Source organism: Anser anser, assembly GCF_964211835.1.
Source record: "Anser anser genome assembly, chromosome: 22".
Taxonomy (NCBI): Eukaryota; Metazoa; Chordata; class Aves; order Anseriformes; family Anatidae; genus Anser; species Anser anser.
This window is the reverse complement of record NC_139743.1, coordinates 3267379-3284655: the sequence shown is the minus strand read 5'-3', so window position 1 is coordinate 3284655 and position 17277 is coordinate 3267379. Positions and strand designations below refer to the sequence as shown.

Here is a 17277-nt window from a genome sequence, read left to right as displayed (position 1 = left end):
CTGCTACGAGGGAGAAGGGCTCTTCCCTCATTAGTCACATGCAGGTCTGGAGCGCAGTCTGATCGTCCCGTCCGTTCCCAGGTGTTGAGGTGGCATCAGCCACACCTCTGCTGTCCCCAGTGTCTGCTTTTTACTTCTTCCTAGAAGCCATCACTGAAGGCTTGCAGAAGCTCCCTGGGCAGCCTGTTGGGGATAGCAGGGGGCGCAGCAGGTGACTGGTTCTGATCCCCCTTTGACCTGTGCACTGGTGTCTCCGCAGGTGCAGTTAGATAACTTGCCTGGAATGAGTTTAATGGCAGGAAAAGCACTCAGCTCTGCTCGGATGTCTGATGCCGTCCTCAGCCAGTCGTCGCTCATGGCCAGCCAGCAGCTGCGGGACAGGGAGAGCGAGGGTAAGGACGTGGCCGAGCTGCAGAGACATGGAGGCCGTGGGACCCCGCGCAGGGCGTGGGTCAGGAACTGAGAAGAATCCATGTGGTCCTGACAGCTCGCGGTCTGCTTTGCAGAGCCACCTCTGCTCCCCGTGAGCAGTGCAGCAGGGGGTCTCTCTGGCCCTGACATACTTTTGGGTACGAGCCTGTGACAGGTTGCAGAGCTCACTGCCTGCGTGCTCTTGGCCAGAGATGGTGGGGGCAGCGATCTGGGCTTCCTGCAGTATCACCAGGCAGCCTCACCTGCTGGCCTGATCCCCCCGCAGAAGCTGTGACTCCTTAGTGCTCCTAGTGCAAGCCCTGATGTTGGTCTTTGATCTTACAGAATGCGGAGAAGGTTTGGAAGGTCAAGAGCATCCCAACCTAGGTGATGGCAACCAGCATCTAAACACCTCCTGTTACCCGTCGACATGTATTACGGACGTCCTACTGAGTTACAAGCACCCGGAGGTGCCCTTTGGGATGGAGCAGGCAGGGGTGTAACGAGGAGGGAGTGAGTATCTGTGTCACCTGTTTCTCTCCAGCCACGCACCCAGGCTCGCCTGGATGGCAGACCCGAAGATGTGTTGGCCAGACTTTCACGTATGCCTCCTTCCCCGTGCCTTTGCTCTGGTGTTGGTGCAAGGCTGGAGAAGAGACCAACTCGGAGCTTCTGCGCTCTGTGGCTGTCTGCTGTCCCCTCTGCTCCTTCAGGGAAGGTGCCCTCCTCCACGCACTTGCTGTCACACATTTGTGCCACGCGTTACTGGCAGTGGCTCTGTTCTGGGCATAGCTTGTGGGTCAGGACCATGAATATGGCAAGGGGCTGTGGGAGCAGAATTGCCATCCTGTGGTATCCCCTAACGCATCTCTGCTTTTTCTCTCTGTTGCAGGTTTTATGTACAGCTTTGAAATGAAAAAGGTCCATTTTAAACCAACAGTATCTAGCAGCATTGCGCCAAATTGCCGTAGTATTTCTGACTAACTGGAATACCATGGCCCCTTTCCTCATAATCAGTTCATCCAGTGTGTTGTTCCTTTGGTTTCTTTAATTTTTGCCATATTTGCCTGTAACTCCAGCTATCACAGAAATAACCAGAGAACCCGAGTCCTACACGTCAGCAGAGGATTCACGGAGCCTGAGCACTGAGTCTGGTTTTGGAGGGCTTTTACCGGCCGGGCAGGGCCGCGGGGCTGCTCTGGCCCAGGAGCAGAGGGACCGCTGCCTCCCGGCGCACGGGGAAGGAGCAGGCGGGGATGGAAGCTGAGCGCTGCGCTGAGCCATCGCAGCCCCGGAGCGGAGCCGTCCCCAGGAGGCCGTGCTGCCCTTCCCTCCCGAATCCTTTGCACTGGGGAGGGACCCGGCGGGACCCGAGCCTGGGAGCGGGGGCAGAAGGAGGGGGCCCCGCTGCCCGGCCCTCCCCGCGGGAGCACCTACCCCTGGTGCAATACGCTTCTTGTCTCACCTTCGTCTGCTTTTGTTCTTACTTCATTTTGTCATCGTGCTAAGAGGATCACTTCTTCCCCCACCCTCCCCCTTTTTAACCTTTTATTTTCAAATCCGCATACAACTTTTTTTTTTTTTTTTCCTCATGGCTTAATGTAGGGAAGACAGATTTTTTTTTTCTTTGTTTTCTTAGCTTTTCCTCCTGATCATGTAGGAATTGTTTTTTGGTAAATGTTGTTTTATTATTATTGTTATTAATAAAAGGCAAAAGGAATTTCTGTTTGAGAGAAATTTTTAACTAGATTCTGTTCTATATGAATTGTGACTTGCACCTTTTGTTCAAAGTATTTTATTTCTTTTAATGACTTTGTAATTGTGACTGGTTTTCTCTCTCGTGCCAGTGGCGAAAGTGGTATTCTCCTTTATACAGTTCAGACATGCATAGATCTCTTCTTTGTCCTTTCCATTCTTTCCTTGACTGAGAGAAAGCAAACCCCCAGCAGCCGGGGCTCGGGGAGCACCTGGTGTCATCATTGCCTTCGGGACTTCACGAGCTACAGCTGAAATTCTTCTTATTGACACTTTGGGAATCTTTTTTTTTTTAAAAAAAAAAAAAAGGAAAAATCGACCCAGCCCTCCTGAATTTGCACAGAAGGAAGTGTGAAACCAGCATGGCAGAGGTTAATTCGCTATTGCTACCAATGCCTCTTCCCACCCCCTCCCCACCCTGTCCCCAGGAAAATAATGCTAAACGGATCTGCAGCCCAGAAAACCAGAAAGGAGGAAAAACTCGGCAGCTGCCAAGCAGCATCTCCCCGGCCAGCGTTCCTGCTGGCACCCTCGAGCTGCTCGGGCTGAGTCGGGGCGTAGCTGTCCTGCTGCATTTATTTCCCCACCTGGTGAAGGGGGTCCTGTGCGGGCCGGGGGGCGCGGGGAGCCGGGCAGGGCTTGCCGGGCTTCGGCGGGAAGATGCCAGGAAACACTGAAAGCCTTTCGCTCTGTACCTTCGGTTTGTTTTCCTTTTGTTTACATGACACTGTATTTCTGGGAGAGTTGACAGCCACCCTACAGTAAGCATCCAAAAAAAGCAGGGACTCGCTTAACCGTGCCATTTCGCAGTATCACACTTTTTTTTATCATTGCTTTGTATTGTAGTAATCAATACGCGCAGTATATGTTGAATGTATATTAATATACTTTGCTATTATTTCTGTTTTTTGGAAATGTCAGAAGTATTTTTCTTCCTCATTTATGTTGGACTAAAAAAAAAAAAAACAAGTTTCGGTAAATCTTCAGTCCATTTTTTTGTGGGTCACTTGCAACTAGTCAATTAGTTGGACAGTGGGATCATGACAAATAAAACCATGATTATGATCTTCCCCCGCTCTCTTGTTTGCCTTGTTGCTCAACGCCGGGGGCGGAGGCGGGGACGGCCGGGGGCTCCGGGGGCGAAGGCTGGCGCGGTGGCACCGCTGTCCCCTCCCGCGGCCGGGCACGGGGCAGCCGCAGCGCCGCGTCCTCGCGGCGGGCGTGGGGCGCACGTGGCCCCGTGCAGCGCCCGGTGCTTCGGGGCTGCCTCGCTCCCGGCCTCGCCTGCGCCTTCCTGGCAGGGGCCGCAGGGGCGCCGGGGCATGGCGGAGGCGCAGCCGCAGCCTGGGTTGGAGATGTTTTCCTGAAATCCTTGGCTTATCTCCCTGCCCCCACTGCAGCGATAGGGCCTCCCGCGAAGGCGCCGAGCAGCGCTGCGCCCCGGCTGACTCATCCTGCGGATGATTCCTGCGCGGTGACGGTGACGGGGGCTTCGCTGCGGGGCCCTGCCCGGGGAGGGGGCTCCGGGAGCAGAGCTGGAGCCTGCAGCACGAACCCACACCGGGCCCAGAGCTCCCAGCTGCGCTTCCCCAGCGCCCGCGGGCAGCCAGGCCCCCTCTGCAGCGCTTCCCTCCCTCGGCTGGTGCAGCCGGGTGCTGTTCACCCCGGCTTTGCCAGCAGCTGTCGTGGTGCTGGCATCGCTGCTGCTTCCTTTGCTCCCCAGTTGTGCCTCGAGGTGCCCGTCCTGATCCCCAGGCTGCCCCGGGAGCCTGCAGGGTGGGAGCGCTTCAGCGGGATGCGGCGTTGGCCCCCTGTGTGTGCTGCACCCCTCTCCATCCCCTGCGAGCGGGGAAGGGCAGGGCTGGGGGTCAAAGCCACGGTGCCAGGCGCCTCCTTCCCAAGCCGGGGCAAGGCCTGGAGCAGGAGTAGACCGAAGCTGCGGGCAGGGGAGGAGAGCAGGGGGCAGCTGCCGGGATGGGGATGCGGTGCCCGGCCACTCGGCTGGGCTTGGGGCTGCAGAGCCCGTGCTGCCCCAGAGCAGGGAGCATCGCTCCTCCGCAGGCGGCTTCCCCGTGGCATTAAGCAGCCCCTCCTGGTGCTTGGTGCTCCTCCGCAGCGCTGTCTGGGGGCTGTGCCCTGCTCTGTCCCCAGGCCCCACCGGGCTCCTTCCCTCGGGCTCGGCCCTCGCACCAAGCAGGGAGCGCTCGCTCTGGCTGCCGAGCAGCTGGGCACCAAGGAGGAACTTTGGGGTGGCTGTGCCGGGGTGCTGTGCCCAGGCTGGCTGTTTGCTCGGGGCTGAGCCTTTGCCTCGCTGCCCGGGTCCCCGGCGACGCTGGCGTGGGCACGCAGCAGCCCCTGGTCGCGGCTCCAGGCCCTCTGCACGGGGACATGCCGGGAACCGGGGGGATGTGAGCAGTGAGGGGCTCGGGGGCTTGGGGAAGGAAGGGGCAGGGGCCCACAACAGCGGAGGAAGAAGGGCGAGGGGTTCGGGTTCAGCAGGCCGGATCCCTGCGGGTATAAACCTTGTCCCCGGGCTCCCGGCCAATCCCTGGGGGCTGCCGAGGGGCCCTGGTGGGGCCGGAGCAGCGGGCAGGAATCTGGGTCACCCGGAGCGTAAACAGGCTCCTTGGCCAGCGCGCCGCGTCCCGCGGGGAGCTCCTGTTTGCTCGCGGCCCTGCCAAGCCGGCGCTCCTTGGCGTGCTGGCCTGCGCCCGGGCTGTGCGCACGATCCTTGAACTCTCCGCGCCACATCGCCCGCGCCGGGGAGTGATTTCTTGGGCTGCAGCGCTGGCTTATCTCCGGCGGGAGCAGCCCCTCCTGCATAAATAGCAGCCGCGGGGAAGCAGCGGGCTCACACGGGACGAGCAGCAGCAGAGCGGTGGCAGGAGAGCGCTGGTAAGAGCCCGCGCCGCCCCGGGACGGGATGCTCGCCCAGGCTGCCCCCGGCTCCGGGGCTGCTCCAGGACCCCCGGCCGGGGCATGGGACCGGCGTCCTGCCCCAGAGCGGGAGAGGGCCACGCAGGGACCGTCCCACACGCTCACCCACCGGGGGCACCCTTGGGGTGTTTGGTGCTGGGTCGGGGGGCTCGGGTCCTGGGCTGGCTCTGCTGAGGGCTCCCTTCACCCAACTGCCTTGCTCTGCCCCCAGGTTCGGCCCGAAGATGAGAGTCGTGGTGGTGACCCTCGCCCTGCTCTTCCTGACGGGTAGGTCCAAAGGGGGGCAGCGGGGACGGGGACGGGGCAGGCACTCCTCACCCCCACGGACGGGGCAGCCGAGCCCGGTGCAAGCGCTGCGGGGAGCACCCGGCTTCCCAACCGCTCTGCAAAGCCAAGCCACGGCCCCGCGCCTCCTGTGGCTCCGGGAATACCCCCGGGGTGGTGAGGGCTCAGCGGGTCCCGGGCACAGCAGCGGGGCTGGATCTGCCTGGATCTCCTGGCTGTCTGTCCTGAGCACGCCGTCTGTCCCCGCAGGCACCCAGGCCCGCTACTTCTGGCAGCACGATGAGCCCCAGGCGCCCCTGGACCGCCTCAAGGACCTGGTGGACGTCTACCTGGAGACCGTGAAGGCCAGCGGCAAGGATGCCATCGCCCAGTTCGAGGCCTCTGCCGTGGGCAAACAGCTGGAGTAAGTGGGGGGGGCTGCCCTGGGGGGGTCCTGGCGGCCGTGTCCCCGCGCCCAGCACCGTGCCTGACCTGGCTCTGCTCTCCCCAGCCTGAAGCTGGCTGACAACCTGGACACGCTGGGCGCCGCCGCCGCCAAGCTGCGGGAGGACATGGCCCCCTACTACAAGGAGGTGCGGGAGATGTGGATGAAGGACACCGAGAGCCTGCGCGCGGAGCTGACCAAGGACCTGGAGGAGGTGAAGGAGAAGATCCGGCCCTTCCTCGACCAGTTCTCCACCAAGTGGACGGAGGAGCTGGAGCAGTACCGCCAGCGCCTGGCACCCGTGGCCCAGGAGCTGAAGGAGCTCACCAAGCAGAAGGTGGAGCTGATGCAGCAGAAGCTGACCCCGGTGGCTGAGGAGGCGCGGGACCGCCTGCGCGGCCACGTGGAGGAGCTGCGCAAGAACCTGGCGCCCTACAGCGACGAGCTGCGGCAGAAGCTGAGCCAGAAGCTGGAGGAGATCCGGGAGAAGGGCATCCCCCAGGCTGCCGAGTACCAGGCCAAGGTGGTGGAGCACCTCAGCAACTTGCGCGAGAAGATGACCCCCCTGGTGCAGGACTTCAAGGAGCGCCTCACCCCCTACGCCGAGAACCTCAAGACCCGCTTCATCTCCCTCCTGGACGAACTCCAGAAGACCGTGGCCTGAGTGGCCGGCTGGCGCGGCCAGGGACTGACCCCGTCCCGCTCCCGCAGTGCCCCCGCTGCCGCCCCCGCTCTGCCCGGGCTGCCCGGCACCCGGGGTGGCCGAGGGGACCGGCTCCGGGGGCCCCGGGCCAGGCCAGCCCCGGGGAGCCCCCCCAGGGACCTCCTCCTCGCACACCCCCTTCCCTCCCCGAACCGGAGTCTGTCTCAGCTTCGCCTCTCTTTTATCAAATAAACACGACTTAAGTTATTGGAGCTCACTCAGTCTTTGCAGTGGATGCTGGAGGGGGGCAGCCTGCAGGGGGGACGCACGGGTGCAGCGAGTGGCACCGGGCTCAGCTGCATCCCTGGGGCAGGGGGTGCTGGGGGGGCCAGGGGAAGCAGGGACAGGGAGGTGGCAGGGTGGGTGCCCGGGGCTCTCCCTGCTGCCCCCACCGACCTCTGAGCCCTGTGGGTGCCGGCCCCAGCTCTGCCCAGGGCGCAGCCCCAGCTCTGCGCCTGCCGCAGCCCCGCGCGGCTCTCCCTGTGCTGAGGGCTCTGCGCTGGGCCAGCACGGGCTCTGTCACGCTCAACGCCTTGAGAAGCATCTGCTGGGGGGGGGAGGCACGGCGGGGGCTGCTTTGGTGTCGGCTGAACACCCCCAGCTTGCAGGAGAGGCCCCCATCTCCTCGCCACCCCGGACACACATGTGCGTGTGTTGGTGCTGCGCGGTGCTCACCCGCGGCAGAGGTGCCCACCCCCAGCCCGCGCCCTTCCTCGCCCACGCTGCACACTCCTCCTCGCCACCCCGTGCCCCCAGTGACCCCCGGCACAGCCACCCATCTCGCTTCAGCTCCATTTTATTACAAGAACCGCCACGAAGGGGACGCGTCGCTCCGTGGGGGAGCCGGGGCCGGTGGCCAGGTGGGACCCGCACCAGGCCGCCCCCCGCCAGCCCGCGGCAGGGCTACACGCCCGGCGTCAGCTTCCAGAACTCGGAGAGCTGCTCCTTCAGCCGGGCCAGCTGCTGCTTCACCACGTCGGCGTTGTCCGACAGCCATTTCCTGCAAGGGGACCGGGGTCAGAGCACGGCACCGGGGGCGCGCCGGTGGGCACGGGGCGCGGGGCAGGGTGCCCAGCTGGTGGGGAGGGGGGGGCGCGGGGGCACCTGGCTTGCTGAGCTGCCTCTGACTCCTGCACCGTGGTGAAGACCGACTTGACCACGTCGGTGGCTTGCTTGACGTACTCCTGCACTTTCCTCACCACCGTGTCCGTGTCATCGGGCGTGTCGGCCCCTGCAAGCACAAGCCCCGTGGGAGCGGTGTGTGCGCACCCCTGCACCCCGCGCACCCCGAGCTCCGTCCTCCCCCTTCCTCCCGTCGCCCTTACGTGCTCCCACCGCCAGGACGGCCACGCAGACGAGCAGGAGCAGGACGGAGACCTTCATGGCTGGGGAGAGAGCAGAGCACGTGGCGTGGGGCGGCGGGCGTGGGACCCGTCCCCAACCCCTTTCCCCGGTGCCTGGCGCCTGTCCCGGCCCTGACGCTTGCCGGGGGCTTCCCCACTCACCTGGCCGTGCTGCGCTGGGGCTCTGCTCCGCGGGGGCAGCCCCGGCCTCCCACTTTATACCCTCCCCAACAGCCGCCTCCGAGGGTGCTTGTGCAAAGGTCAGCGGCGGAGTGGCCGCGGGGAGGGGGTGCGTTCCCAGAGCCCTTTCCCGCTGCCAGGTTTGCTCTGGGTGGGTTTTTCTCCCCCCGCCCCGAGTTGAGAAATCCCCCAGCACTGGGGGCCAAGGCTGCAGGGGCTGGCTGGGGGCTGTGCATGTGCATGTGCACACACGTGTGCGTGCAGCCACGCCGGGGTGAGGGTGGCCGTGGGGACAGGCCCGGGGCTGGCGTGGGCTCGCACAGCACAAGGGTGACATCCAGTGGCACCCGCTCCTGGCGTGGGGTAACGCAGGGCTGGCTCTGCTCAGGGGGCTGTGACCCCGGGGGGGCTGCTGGCAGTGCCCAGGCTGCGTCCCCAGCCCCGGGCACCCCGAGGTGCTCAGGCCGGGAGCGGCGCAGGGCCTTGGTCTTGGCTCTCTGGACCTCAGCATCGCCGGTGCCCGGCTGCTCCCTGCCCCTGCCACCCCTGTGCTGCGCCCCAGCACCACACATCCCCGCCGGCCTCCACTCTGGCGTGCTGTCCCCTCTGCCCCAGCCTCCCCGTCCCAGGAGGGTCTCAGCCCCGGGTCCCCGTGCTCCCCCCGTCCCCTCGCTGGCCTTGCCCACACGTCCTGGCAGCGCTGGCCCCTGGCCCCCTGCCAGAGGGCTGGCAGAGCTGCGGGTGCTATCAGCGCCGCGCACACGTCAGGCGCTTCCACGTCGCGACCTTGCTAAAGTCCAAGCCCGGGGCCCGTGGCGCAGGCCTGCGTGGAAGCTGCGAGGCTGCTCGGGAAGCATAAATAGCGGGCGGCGCTGCCCGGCTCAGCAGGTCCTACAGGAGGCAGCAGCACAGGGGAGCCTCTCCTGCACCGCTCAGGATGTCTCCGAAGGCGGCCGCCCTCTTCTTGGCGCTCCTTGCCATCGCAGGTGAGGCATCACGGGGTCCTGGGCCCATGGGGGGATTGCGGGGCTGAGCACGGGGCTCTGCCCTGGGGAGGGACGGGGACCTGGTGTGACGTCCCTGGGGGGGTCTCAAGGCACGGAAGTGCCAGCTCTGACCCCGCGTCCATGCGCCTGCAGGGACGCAGGCCGATGTCAGCGCGGACCAGGTGGCCACCGTGCTCTGGAAGTACTTCAGTGAGCTGGGCAGCAATGCCAAGGAGACCGTGGACCAGCTGCAGGAAGCCGAGATCACCAAGCAGATCAAGTAAGTGCAGCGGCCGCTGCGGCATTCGGGGCTGCAGGGAAGGGGAGGGTGCCGGGTGCTGGGTGCTGGGCGCTGGGCGCTGGGCGCTGGACCCTGGGCGCTGGGCGCTGGGCACTGACCACCTGCTCTCCCCAGCACCCTGCTGCAGAGCAACCTGAAGAGCATGAGCTCGTACACCGAGGAGCTGCAGCGGCGCCTGGTGCCCTTCGCCACGGAGCTGCAGGCGCGGCTGGCGCAGGACTCACAGCGGCTGAAGGAGCAGATCCGCAGGGAGCTGGCCGAGCTGCAGGCCAAGCTGGCGCCCTACGCCGACGAGGTGCACCAGCAGATCGGCACCAACATCCGCGAGCTGCAGGCCAAGCTGAGCCCCTACGCCGAGGAGCTGCGCTCGCAGGTGGACCGGGGCACCGGGGAGCTGCGGCGGGCGCTGGAGCCCTACGCCACCGAGCTGCGGGAGCGGCTGCAGGACAACGCGGGCAGCATCCAGGCCTCCCTCAGCCCCTACGCCGAGCGGCTGCAGCAGCAGATCGACAGCAGCGTGGAGAACCTGCGGGGGCAGCTGACGCCGCTGGCCGACGACCTGAAGGGGCAGGTGGCGCAGAGCGTGGAGGGGCTGCGCAAGGGGCTGAGCCCCTACGCCCAGGAGGTGCAGGACGGCCTCAACCGGCAGCTGGAGAGCCTCTCGCTGCAGATGGAGCGGGCGGCCGAGGAGCTGCGCACCCGCCTGGCCACCAACCTGGAGGAGCTGCGCTCCCAGCTCAGCCCCCTGGCGCTGGAGCTGCAGCAGGCGCTGAAGAGCGACGCCGAGGGGCTGCAGCAGCGGCTGGCCCCGCTGGCCCAGCAGCTGGAGGAGCGCGTGGGGCAGACGGTGGAGGCTTTCCAGAGGCAGGCGGCCCCCGTCGGCGAGGCCTTCAGGCAGCAGCTGGTGCAGCGGCTGGAGGAGATGCGGCAGAAGCTGGAGTCGGGCACCGCGGGGGTGGAGGACCACCTGGACCTGCTGGAGAAGGAGGTGCGGGAGAAGGTGGCCACCTTCCTCAGCACCACAGAGCAGGCAGAGAGCTGAGCCCCCCCCTCCCTCCCCCAGTAGCATTCAGGGCTTCTCCGCGTGGCAGAAATAAACTGGCGCGTTGTGATGCACCCGGTGGTCTGTGTCCGTCCTTCCCCCTGCACCCTGCTGTCCCGAAACCCCCCGGGTGTTTCTTGGCCTCACCTCTGGATTTGGGCCCGGGGACAGACGTGGGGCTGGGAGGGGGCCAGGGCAGGCTGCAGGTGCTGCGCGGGGGCCAGGAACCTTTCTGCCAGGTGAGCACACCAGCCAGGGCTGGCTGCCCCCACACGGGGGCTGAGCCTGGGGCGTCACCGCACCGCGGTGCTGCAGTGTCTCGGTGGCACCTGGGCTCCCCCGGGGCTCCGGAGGGGGAGGCATAACGCCGAGCATCCCCGCTGGAGCCACTGCCATGGCAGGGGCTAGGCGCCCCGGGCCTCACCAGCAGGCTCTCTGCAGCACCAGGACCCCCTGCTCCGGTCCCATGTCCCCAGAGGGATGACCAGCCCCAAGCCCCTCCGGTACCCGGACACGATGGGGACACCTCGCAGTGGCTCCACCAGCAGAGCACCTCGGGGTGCTCGGGGTTGTTGCAGGGGCACGGGAGCAGGGGGGATGTGGGCACCGGAGGAGTCCCCTGGGGCCTCACCCCGCATGCCAGACTTTGCCCAAGGCGCACGGAGACGCCGCGGGTGCTGGCCCCCAGCCCGACCAGTGCGGGGCAGCCCCGGAGGTGCCTCTTGCAGCAGGTCTGCTCCCGCCCCTGTTTGCTGGGTTGCTTCAGAGCAAACACTCAAAGCCCGGTGTCAGCAGCTCGGGTGAGCGGCCGGGGGGGGAGCCGCCCGCAGCAGCCCCTGCGTGGCTGGCACCGGGGCTCTCCTGCCCCTCTCGGAGCAGCCGCTCTTCACGGGGACAAGAGCCGGACTGAGGACACGGACGTGTTTTTCACTGGGGGAAAATCTGTAAAAGAAATGGGCGAACCCTGCCAGGGCTGGGGTTTTGTGGTCCCCAGGTGTGGATGCTCGGGGAGCGGGTGGGCTCGGGGCTGCAGCCCGGGGGGGTTGAGGCTGGCCGGCCGGGGGTCCGGGCTGGCGCGGGGCACGGATGCGCGGGCAGGCGGCGGTCAGATGCCTGCACTCACGTCATGCCTCAGGCACGCCGGTGAACCTCCACATTGCATTTACATGGCGTGAGGTCCAAAAGGTCTCCCACTGCCGACGCGCTATCGCCGGGCTCTTCTGCCTCCCGCGGGCGCCCGTATGAAGTGAGCCCGTGCCGGGCACCCCACACGGGGGACGCGGGAGGTGAGCAGCGGCCAGGTAAGGGGCAGGGAGCCGCCCGGCCCTGGGACACCTCGTCCTCAGGAGAGCACGGCCGGCCTCGCCTCGCAGCTCCCCTGGGGACCGACGTTACCCCGGTGTGCCTGGGGAGCGCGATGCAGGACCGAAGGGACAGGAGCTGCGGCACGAGCTGACGCCTCCTTTTCTCCTTCTCCTACAGCTCCACCGCTGCTGGCCCCGCAGATCATGACCCCGAAGGCTGTGCGTCTGCTCGCCCTCCTGGCCTCCCTGCCGGGTGGGTGCCACGGTTACCCCAGGCTGCCCGCGGCAGGGGGGCGGCCCAGAGCCAGGCAGGGGGTGAAGGAGCGGCCCCCCCCCGGCCGTCCCTGCTCACGCGGCTCAGGGGGTGGATTCACAGGGTGCCCTGAACCCGTCCCGTGATACCCGCGTGCCGCCCTGTCCGTGTCCGTGTCCGTGTCCCCGGGGTGTTCCGTGACTCGCTGAGCCACCGGCAGGAGCCCACAGACCCAGCGCTGCCAGGGGGACGCCTGCCCCCCCGCCCAGAGCACCCCCACCCGGGCCCACGTTTGGGCGATTTTCACCCGGGCCCCACGTCCTGCTGGGGGCGGCCGTCCCCGGGCTCTGCGGGCTGCTCCGCGAAGCCCTGCCTTCCTCCTCCTCCCCCTCCTCCTCCTCCTCGGCTCCACGCGCTCTGCGGGGGCCGCGGGGCGACGCGGACACGCGTGGGAGGAGGCGGGGCCAAGAGGAGGGGGCGTGGTCACCGCCCAGTGGGCGTGGCCTCCCGGGCGCGGCCATTCATAACAGACGCGCCGCCCCGCCCGCCTTCCCCCGATTCCCTCCCCCTTCCCCACGTGGCCCCGCCCTCACGTGGCCGCCCCCCCCCACAACGTGGCCCCGCCCTCACGTGGCGGCCCGGCGCGCAGGCGCGGTGCGGGCCGCGCCGTGCCACAAGATGTCGGCGCTGGGCGCGGTGGAGGCCGGGGCCGGGCCGGGGGGGGCCGCGGCCGCCCTGTTCCGCCCCGTGGGCGCCGAGGACGGCGAGCAGCGGCCGGCGGAGATCGAGTCGCTGTGCATGAAGTGCCACCGCAACGTGAGGCGCCGGGGGGCGGCCGGGGGGCGGCGGCGGCGGCGGGGCCGGGAGCGGCCCCCGCACCTCACCGTGCCCCGCTGCAGGGCGTGACGCGGCTGCTGCTGACCCGGGTGCCGTTCTTCAGGGAGCTCATCGTCAGCTCCTTCTCCTGCGGGGCCTGCGGCTGGGCCGACGCCGAGATCCAGGCGGCCGGCAGCATCCAGGAGCGCGGCGTGCGCTACGCCCTGGCCGTGGCCTCCCGGCAGGTGAGCGGCGCCCCTGTCCCGCGCCGGGCCTCATCCTGCCGGCAGCGCAGCGCTGAGCCCCGGGCCGTGACGGCAGTAACGGTAGCGTGGCGCTGAGCGCGCGGCCGCGGCGGTGCGGGGCTCTCCCTGCGTGCCCTGCTGTGACGAGGGGCGTCCGCTGGCCTCGCCGGGGCTGTGAGGAGGCTGCCCCTCGGGTCGGGGGGGGCAGGGGTTGAGCTGGGCGCTGAGCGGTCCCCGAAACCCCAGCTCCAAGCGTGGCGTCCCGGCCGTGCGCCACAGCAAGCGGGGAGGCTGCTGGAGCTGGCCCGGGGCTAAGGCTGCTGCTCCGGGAGAGCTGCGTGCCCCGGCGTGCTCGGCAGGGTGTGGGAGGTGCTGGGCCTGCGCAGGGTGCTCGTGGTGATCGTGAACTGTCGCGTGCAGGACATGAACAGGGAGGTTGTGAAGACTGACTGCGCCACGACTCGGATTCCAGAGCTGGACTTTGAGATCCCTGCCTTCTCCCAGAAAGGAGGTGGGTATGGTGCCTGCGCCCCCTTTGCATGCCTCCATCACCTCCAAGGCAGTGTGAGGAGCCGGCCTCGTGTCTGTGCGTGTGGTCAGTGCGAGCTGGCAGGGCCAGCACCACTGCTGTAGTGTACTTAATGCTGCCGATGCTTCTGTTTTCTCTCCCTTTCAAGTTCTTACCACCATTGAAGGCATAATTGACAGAGCTGTTGCGGGCCTGGAGCAGGACCAGCCTGTCCGCTGGGTAAGATGCTGTGAAAGAGGAATCTCTTCAGAGATTTGGTACATGCTTACTTTGTTGCTCCCCTACCTATTGGCTCTCCACTCTGCTGATTAGAAGCATATCAGGCTCTGGTTTGTTCTACTGACAGCATCATCTTCAGCTCTGGGTTACCCCTGACGTCACTCTCAAATGTGTCTCTCTCTTTGCAGGCAACAGACAAAGAGGTGGCAAGTAAAATAGATGAGTTCATTGGTAAATTAAAGCAGCTAAAAGAAGTACATTCCCCTTTCACATTTGTAAGTATGTGCAGAAGGGCAGACCCGTTCTGTTGGAAGTGTGGGCTGGCTTCCTAAGGCTTTCTTTGGCTCTCTTCTGCTGTAGATCATAGATGATCCTTCAGGGAACAGCTTTGTGGAGAACCCCTATGCACCACAGAAGGATGAAGCTCTTGTGGTTAGTCATTACAAGAGGACTCCCCAGCAGGCTGCCATGCTGGGGATTGAGGTAACGTGGAGGTGTTGTGCTCCCTTCCTGGCCGGCTGTGCCCTCCCCATCGCTGGTGGTGTGGTGTCAGCTTTCTGCACGTGTGAGGCCACATGGCCTGGGCATGCACTCCTCTGTCCCTCGCTGCCAGGGAGACCCCAAATGAAAAGGCAGGTGCAGGTAGAAGTTAATGCTGTTTCTGGCCTCTCCTGTTGCAGGGAGAGGAGTTGGATGAGAAGCCAGCTGATTCTGCAGAGGATCTGAGGAATGAGGTGGGTGACTTTGCAATCTCATGATGACTGTGTCGAGGTGACTCTGGTACATGGGGCTGGCTGATACTCCCTGACTGCCCTTTTCGTTCCTTTGATCTAGGTACTGCAGTTCAACACCAACTGCCCCGAGTGCAATGCTCCAGCTAACACAAACATGAAGCTAGTGCGTATCCTGTGAGTGACAGCACGGGGTCAGGCTGGTGGCGTCTGCTGGGGTCTGTGCAAAGGCCAGGGTGAGGGTTGCTTTGTGTGCTGCCCTAGACCTATTCTGCTGCATCCATAAGGCATGAATAAATGATATCTAGCAGAGGGCACAGGCCACTTTGAGATTTTTCTATTGTTGAATTTTCCTTGACTGCCTGCTCCAGAAATCCCCCACTTCAAGGAAGTGATTATCATGGCCACAAACTGTGACTCCTGTGGGCACAGGACAAATGAGGTGAGCTGGTAGACTATGGAGCTCTTCTTCTTTTTGTGTGTTGGGGGGAGTTCTTCTGTTCTTTTATGGATAGATGTTTCTCAGACTCCCTGCCAGTGTTTCACACTGCTCAAAACGCAGCAGTTTGGGCAAGCCAAGCGGGGAGGCTGGGCTCACAGTCTGTTTCATGAGGAACACTGATGAAGTGCACTGCACTGAGCGTAAAGCTGAAAAACTGACTTGCTTATGGGTGGGGGCCAGATCACCTGCAAGCTGTGCTGAAGCTGACGCGTACAGCGAGGTTAGGCTGGGTCTGTTCAACTTGCTGGAAGGCTCCTGAGTTCCCCAAATGAGGGGAGAGAGTTCTGTACAGAAGAGCTGCGTTTAGTGAAAGAGGGTCATCGAGCTCCAAACCTGCCCGGGTTCCCTAAGTGTAAGGGGCTGTCCCTGCGTCTGGTGCAGCCTTGGCACTGCGAGCTCAGAGCTGCCAGAGCAGCCCCTCTGAGGGCGTCATGGCCTGACTTCTATATAAACTATGGCCTGACCAGTAAAAAAGTCAGGGCCACTGACTGCCAGGTGTTCCTAGGTGAAGTCTGGAGGAGCGATAGAACCCCAGGGCACCAGGATTACCCTTCGGATTACAGATCCTTCGGACATGACAAGAGACATCCTCAAGGTGAAGAGCCTTCGGATACCTGCCCGCCTGCTTGTTGACTGCCCCCCCTGCAGAGGGTGCCTGGTGGCCCAGCTGTGGGGTGGGCTGTCAGGACTCAGGTGGGGGTTCCTGTTACAGTCGGAGACGTGCAGCGTGGAGATTCCAGAGCTGGAGTTTGAGCTGGGAATGGGAGCACTGGGAGGGAAATTCACCACATTGGAAGGGCTGCTAAAGGACATCAAAGACCTGGTAAGTGGTCCTGTGCTGCTGTCTAGTGGAGCTATGCCAGAAGTGTTTGTATTCCTCTGCAGAGCAGTGCACTGCTCCTCTCATGCTTCTTGTTCCCTTCCCAGCACGGTGTGTTGGTTGTGCTTGTGCTGAAGGGTCCTTCTCGACACTCAGCAGAGCTCAGTATTAATGAGAGCTCAGAGCTCTGTATTAATGTTTGGCCTGTGTGTGGTAAGGACACTGTGGGACTGGGTTTCTCCTGGGTTTCTCCTGCCCTGCGTAAGTGCTGGGTCTGCTCTTCCAGGTTGAGAGAAACCCCTTCACTCTGGGGGACAGCTCTACTCCAAGCAAAAAAGAAAAGCTGCAAGAGTTTGTTGGCAGACTGCAAGAGGTGAGTGTCCTTGTAACCCTCAAACTCCAATGTGGTTTTGTCGTTCCAGTTAATGGAGTGTGTTTAACTGAACTCCAGGGCGAGTGCCACAGAACCTCTTTGAGCTGTTCTATGCTTGTATTCTGTGCTCTCACATGTTTGTCAAGCAGCTGCTGTTAACTAACGAAAATGTTAAACACTCTGAAGTGTGCCGTGGATCTCTTGGTACCAGAAATGCCGAAGGACTAGAAAGCCTTGATGTATTGGCGTGCTCTCTTTCTGCAGATAATAGAAGGAAAGACAAAGGCTCACTTCATAATGGATGATCCAGCAGGCAACAGCTACCTTCAGGTACAGTGGTGTGCACTCAGACTTCCTGAAGTGTTCTGAACAGCTGGGGTGTATTTTCTTTTTTTCCCTTGCGTCTTGGCTGTCAGGGTTCCTTGGGGGCTTGTGTAACGAGGGGGTTTCTGCGGGCTCTGCCCGGGGAAGGAAGACGGGTGGTAAATTGGGGGGAGGGATGATGGCAGCGGTGTCTGTGTGTGGGATTAGGGGCTGGGAATCGGGTAGTTGTGTCTGGGGCACGGTGGACAAGCCTGAGGCTGGGTCCGGGGGTGTTGGGTTTGTCTGGGTTGGAGCTCCTCAGCCCCAGGCAGGAGGGGACAGAGGCTCAGGAGGCTTCTCTCTGCCCCGCAGAACGTGTACGCCCCGGAGGAGGACCCGGAGCTGAAGGTGGAGCGCTACGAGCGCACGTTCGAGCAGAACGAGGAGCTGGGCCTCAACGACATGAGGACCGAGGGCTACGAGGCGGCGGCGGACCGATAGCGGGACCCATAGCAGCGGGGCCAAGCCCCCTCCGTCCTCCTTCCTCCGCTTCCTCAGCAGCAGGACTCGCTCCTTCCCGGGGGCGTGCTGGGAGCGCCGCGAGGGCCGCGTTGGGGTGGTTTTGGGGCGGTTTGGGGCGGGTTTGGGTGTTCCGGGTGTTGTTCCAATAAAGCGCCTGCAGCTCCCGCCCTGCGCCCGGCTCCTCGCGGGGGGGGCGGGGGGAAGAGGCCACGCCCACTCCAGTGACCACGCCCCCACACCCAGAGGCCACGCCCACACGCCGTTCACACGTCACCTGGCCACGCCCACTCCGC

At 64.2% G+C, this 17277-nt stretch overlaps 5 protein-coding genes across 8 annotated transcripts in view; 4 read left to right on the top strand and 1 right to left on the bottom strand.

The window, feature by feature from the left end:
• Nucleotides 1-3236, top strand: part of SIK3 (SIK family kinase 3) — an 84280-nt gene extending 81044 nt beyond the window's left edge. For all 4 annotated transcript variants that reach the window (XM_083808451.1, XM_083808449.1, XM_083808452.1 and 1 more), the window contains 3 exons: nucleotides 260-392; nucleotides 757-924; nucleotides 1304-3236. In XM_083808451.1, coding sequence (XP_083664577.1) covers nucleotides 260-392; nucleotides 757-914 — 291 coding nt within the window. In that variant the 3' untranslated portion in view covers nucleotides 915-924; nucleotides 1304-3236. The remainder of the gene's footprint in view (nucleotides 1-259; nucleotides 393-756; nucleotides 925-1303) is intronic.
• Nucleotides 3237-4790: 1554 nt separating this feature from the next.
• APOA1 (apolipoprotein A1) lies at nucleotides 4791-6722 on the top strand. The gene is made up of 4 exons (XM_083808458.1): nucleotides 4791-5061; nucleotides 5315-5370; nucleotides 5638-5791; nucleotides 5879-6722. The coding sequence occupies exons 2-4, from the start codon at nucleotides 5328-5330 to the stop codon at nucleotides 6474-6476; spliced, it is 795 nt and encodes a 264-aa protein (XP_083664584.1). The 5' UTR covers nucleotides 4791-5061; nucleotides 5315-5327; the 3' UTR covers nucleotides 6477-6722.
• A 573-nt stretch (nucleotides 6723-7295) lies between these two features.
• Nucleotides 7296-8160, bottom strand: APOC3 (apolipoprotein C3). The gene is made up of 4 exons (XM_083808457.1): nucleotides 8021-8160; nucleotides 7841-7900; nucleotides 7620-7746; nucleotides 7296-7515 (listed from the first exon to the last, which is right to left on the bottom strand). The coding sequence occupies exons 2-4, from the start codon at nucleotides 7896-7898 to the stop codon at nucleotides 7419-7421; spliced, it is 282 nt and encodes a 93-aa protein (XP_083664583.1). The 5' UTR covers nucleotides 7899-7900; nucleotides 8021-8160; the 3' UTR covers nucleotides 7296-7418.
• A 703-nt stretch (nucleotides 8161-8863) lies between these two features.
• On the top strand, nucleotides 8864-10441 carry LOC310885279 (uncharacterized protein). Its single transcript, XM_083808456.1, has 3 exons — nucleotides 8864-9024; nucleotides 9178-9304; nucleotides 9440-10441. Exons 1-3 carry the CDS (start codon nucleotides 8976-8978, stop codon nucleotides 10365-10367), a joined length of 1104 nt encoding a protein of 367 aa, XP_083664582.1. The 5' UTR covers nucleotides 8864-8975; the 3' UTR covers nucleotides 10368-10441.
• A 2081-nt stretch (nucleotides 10442-12522) lies between these two features.
• ZPR1 (ZPR1 zinc finger) lies at nucleotides 12523-17149 on the top strand. Its single transcript, XM_083808455.1, has 14 exons — nucleotides 12523-12740; nucleotides 12824-12985; nucleotides 13406-13496; nucleotides 13663-13733; nucleotides 13922-14008; nucleotides 14094-14216; nucleotides 14414-14467; nucleotides 14568-14634; nucleotides 14836-14906; nucleotides 15472-15561; nucleotides 15679-15789; nucleotides 16073-16159; nucleotides 16424-16489; nucleotides 16835-17149. Exons 1-14 carry the CDS (start codon nucleotides 12603-12605, stop codon nucleotides 16961-16963), a joined length of 1347 nt encoding a protein of 448 aa, XP_083664581.1. The 5' UTR covers nucleotides 12523-12602; the 3' UTR covers nucleotides 16964-17149.
• The last annotated feature ends 128 nt before the right edge of the window (nucleotides 17150-17277 follow it).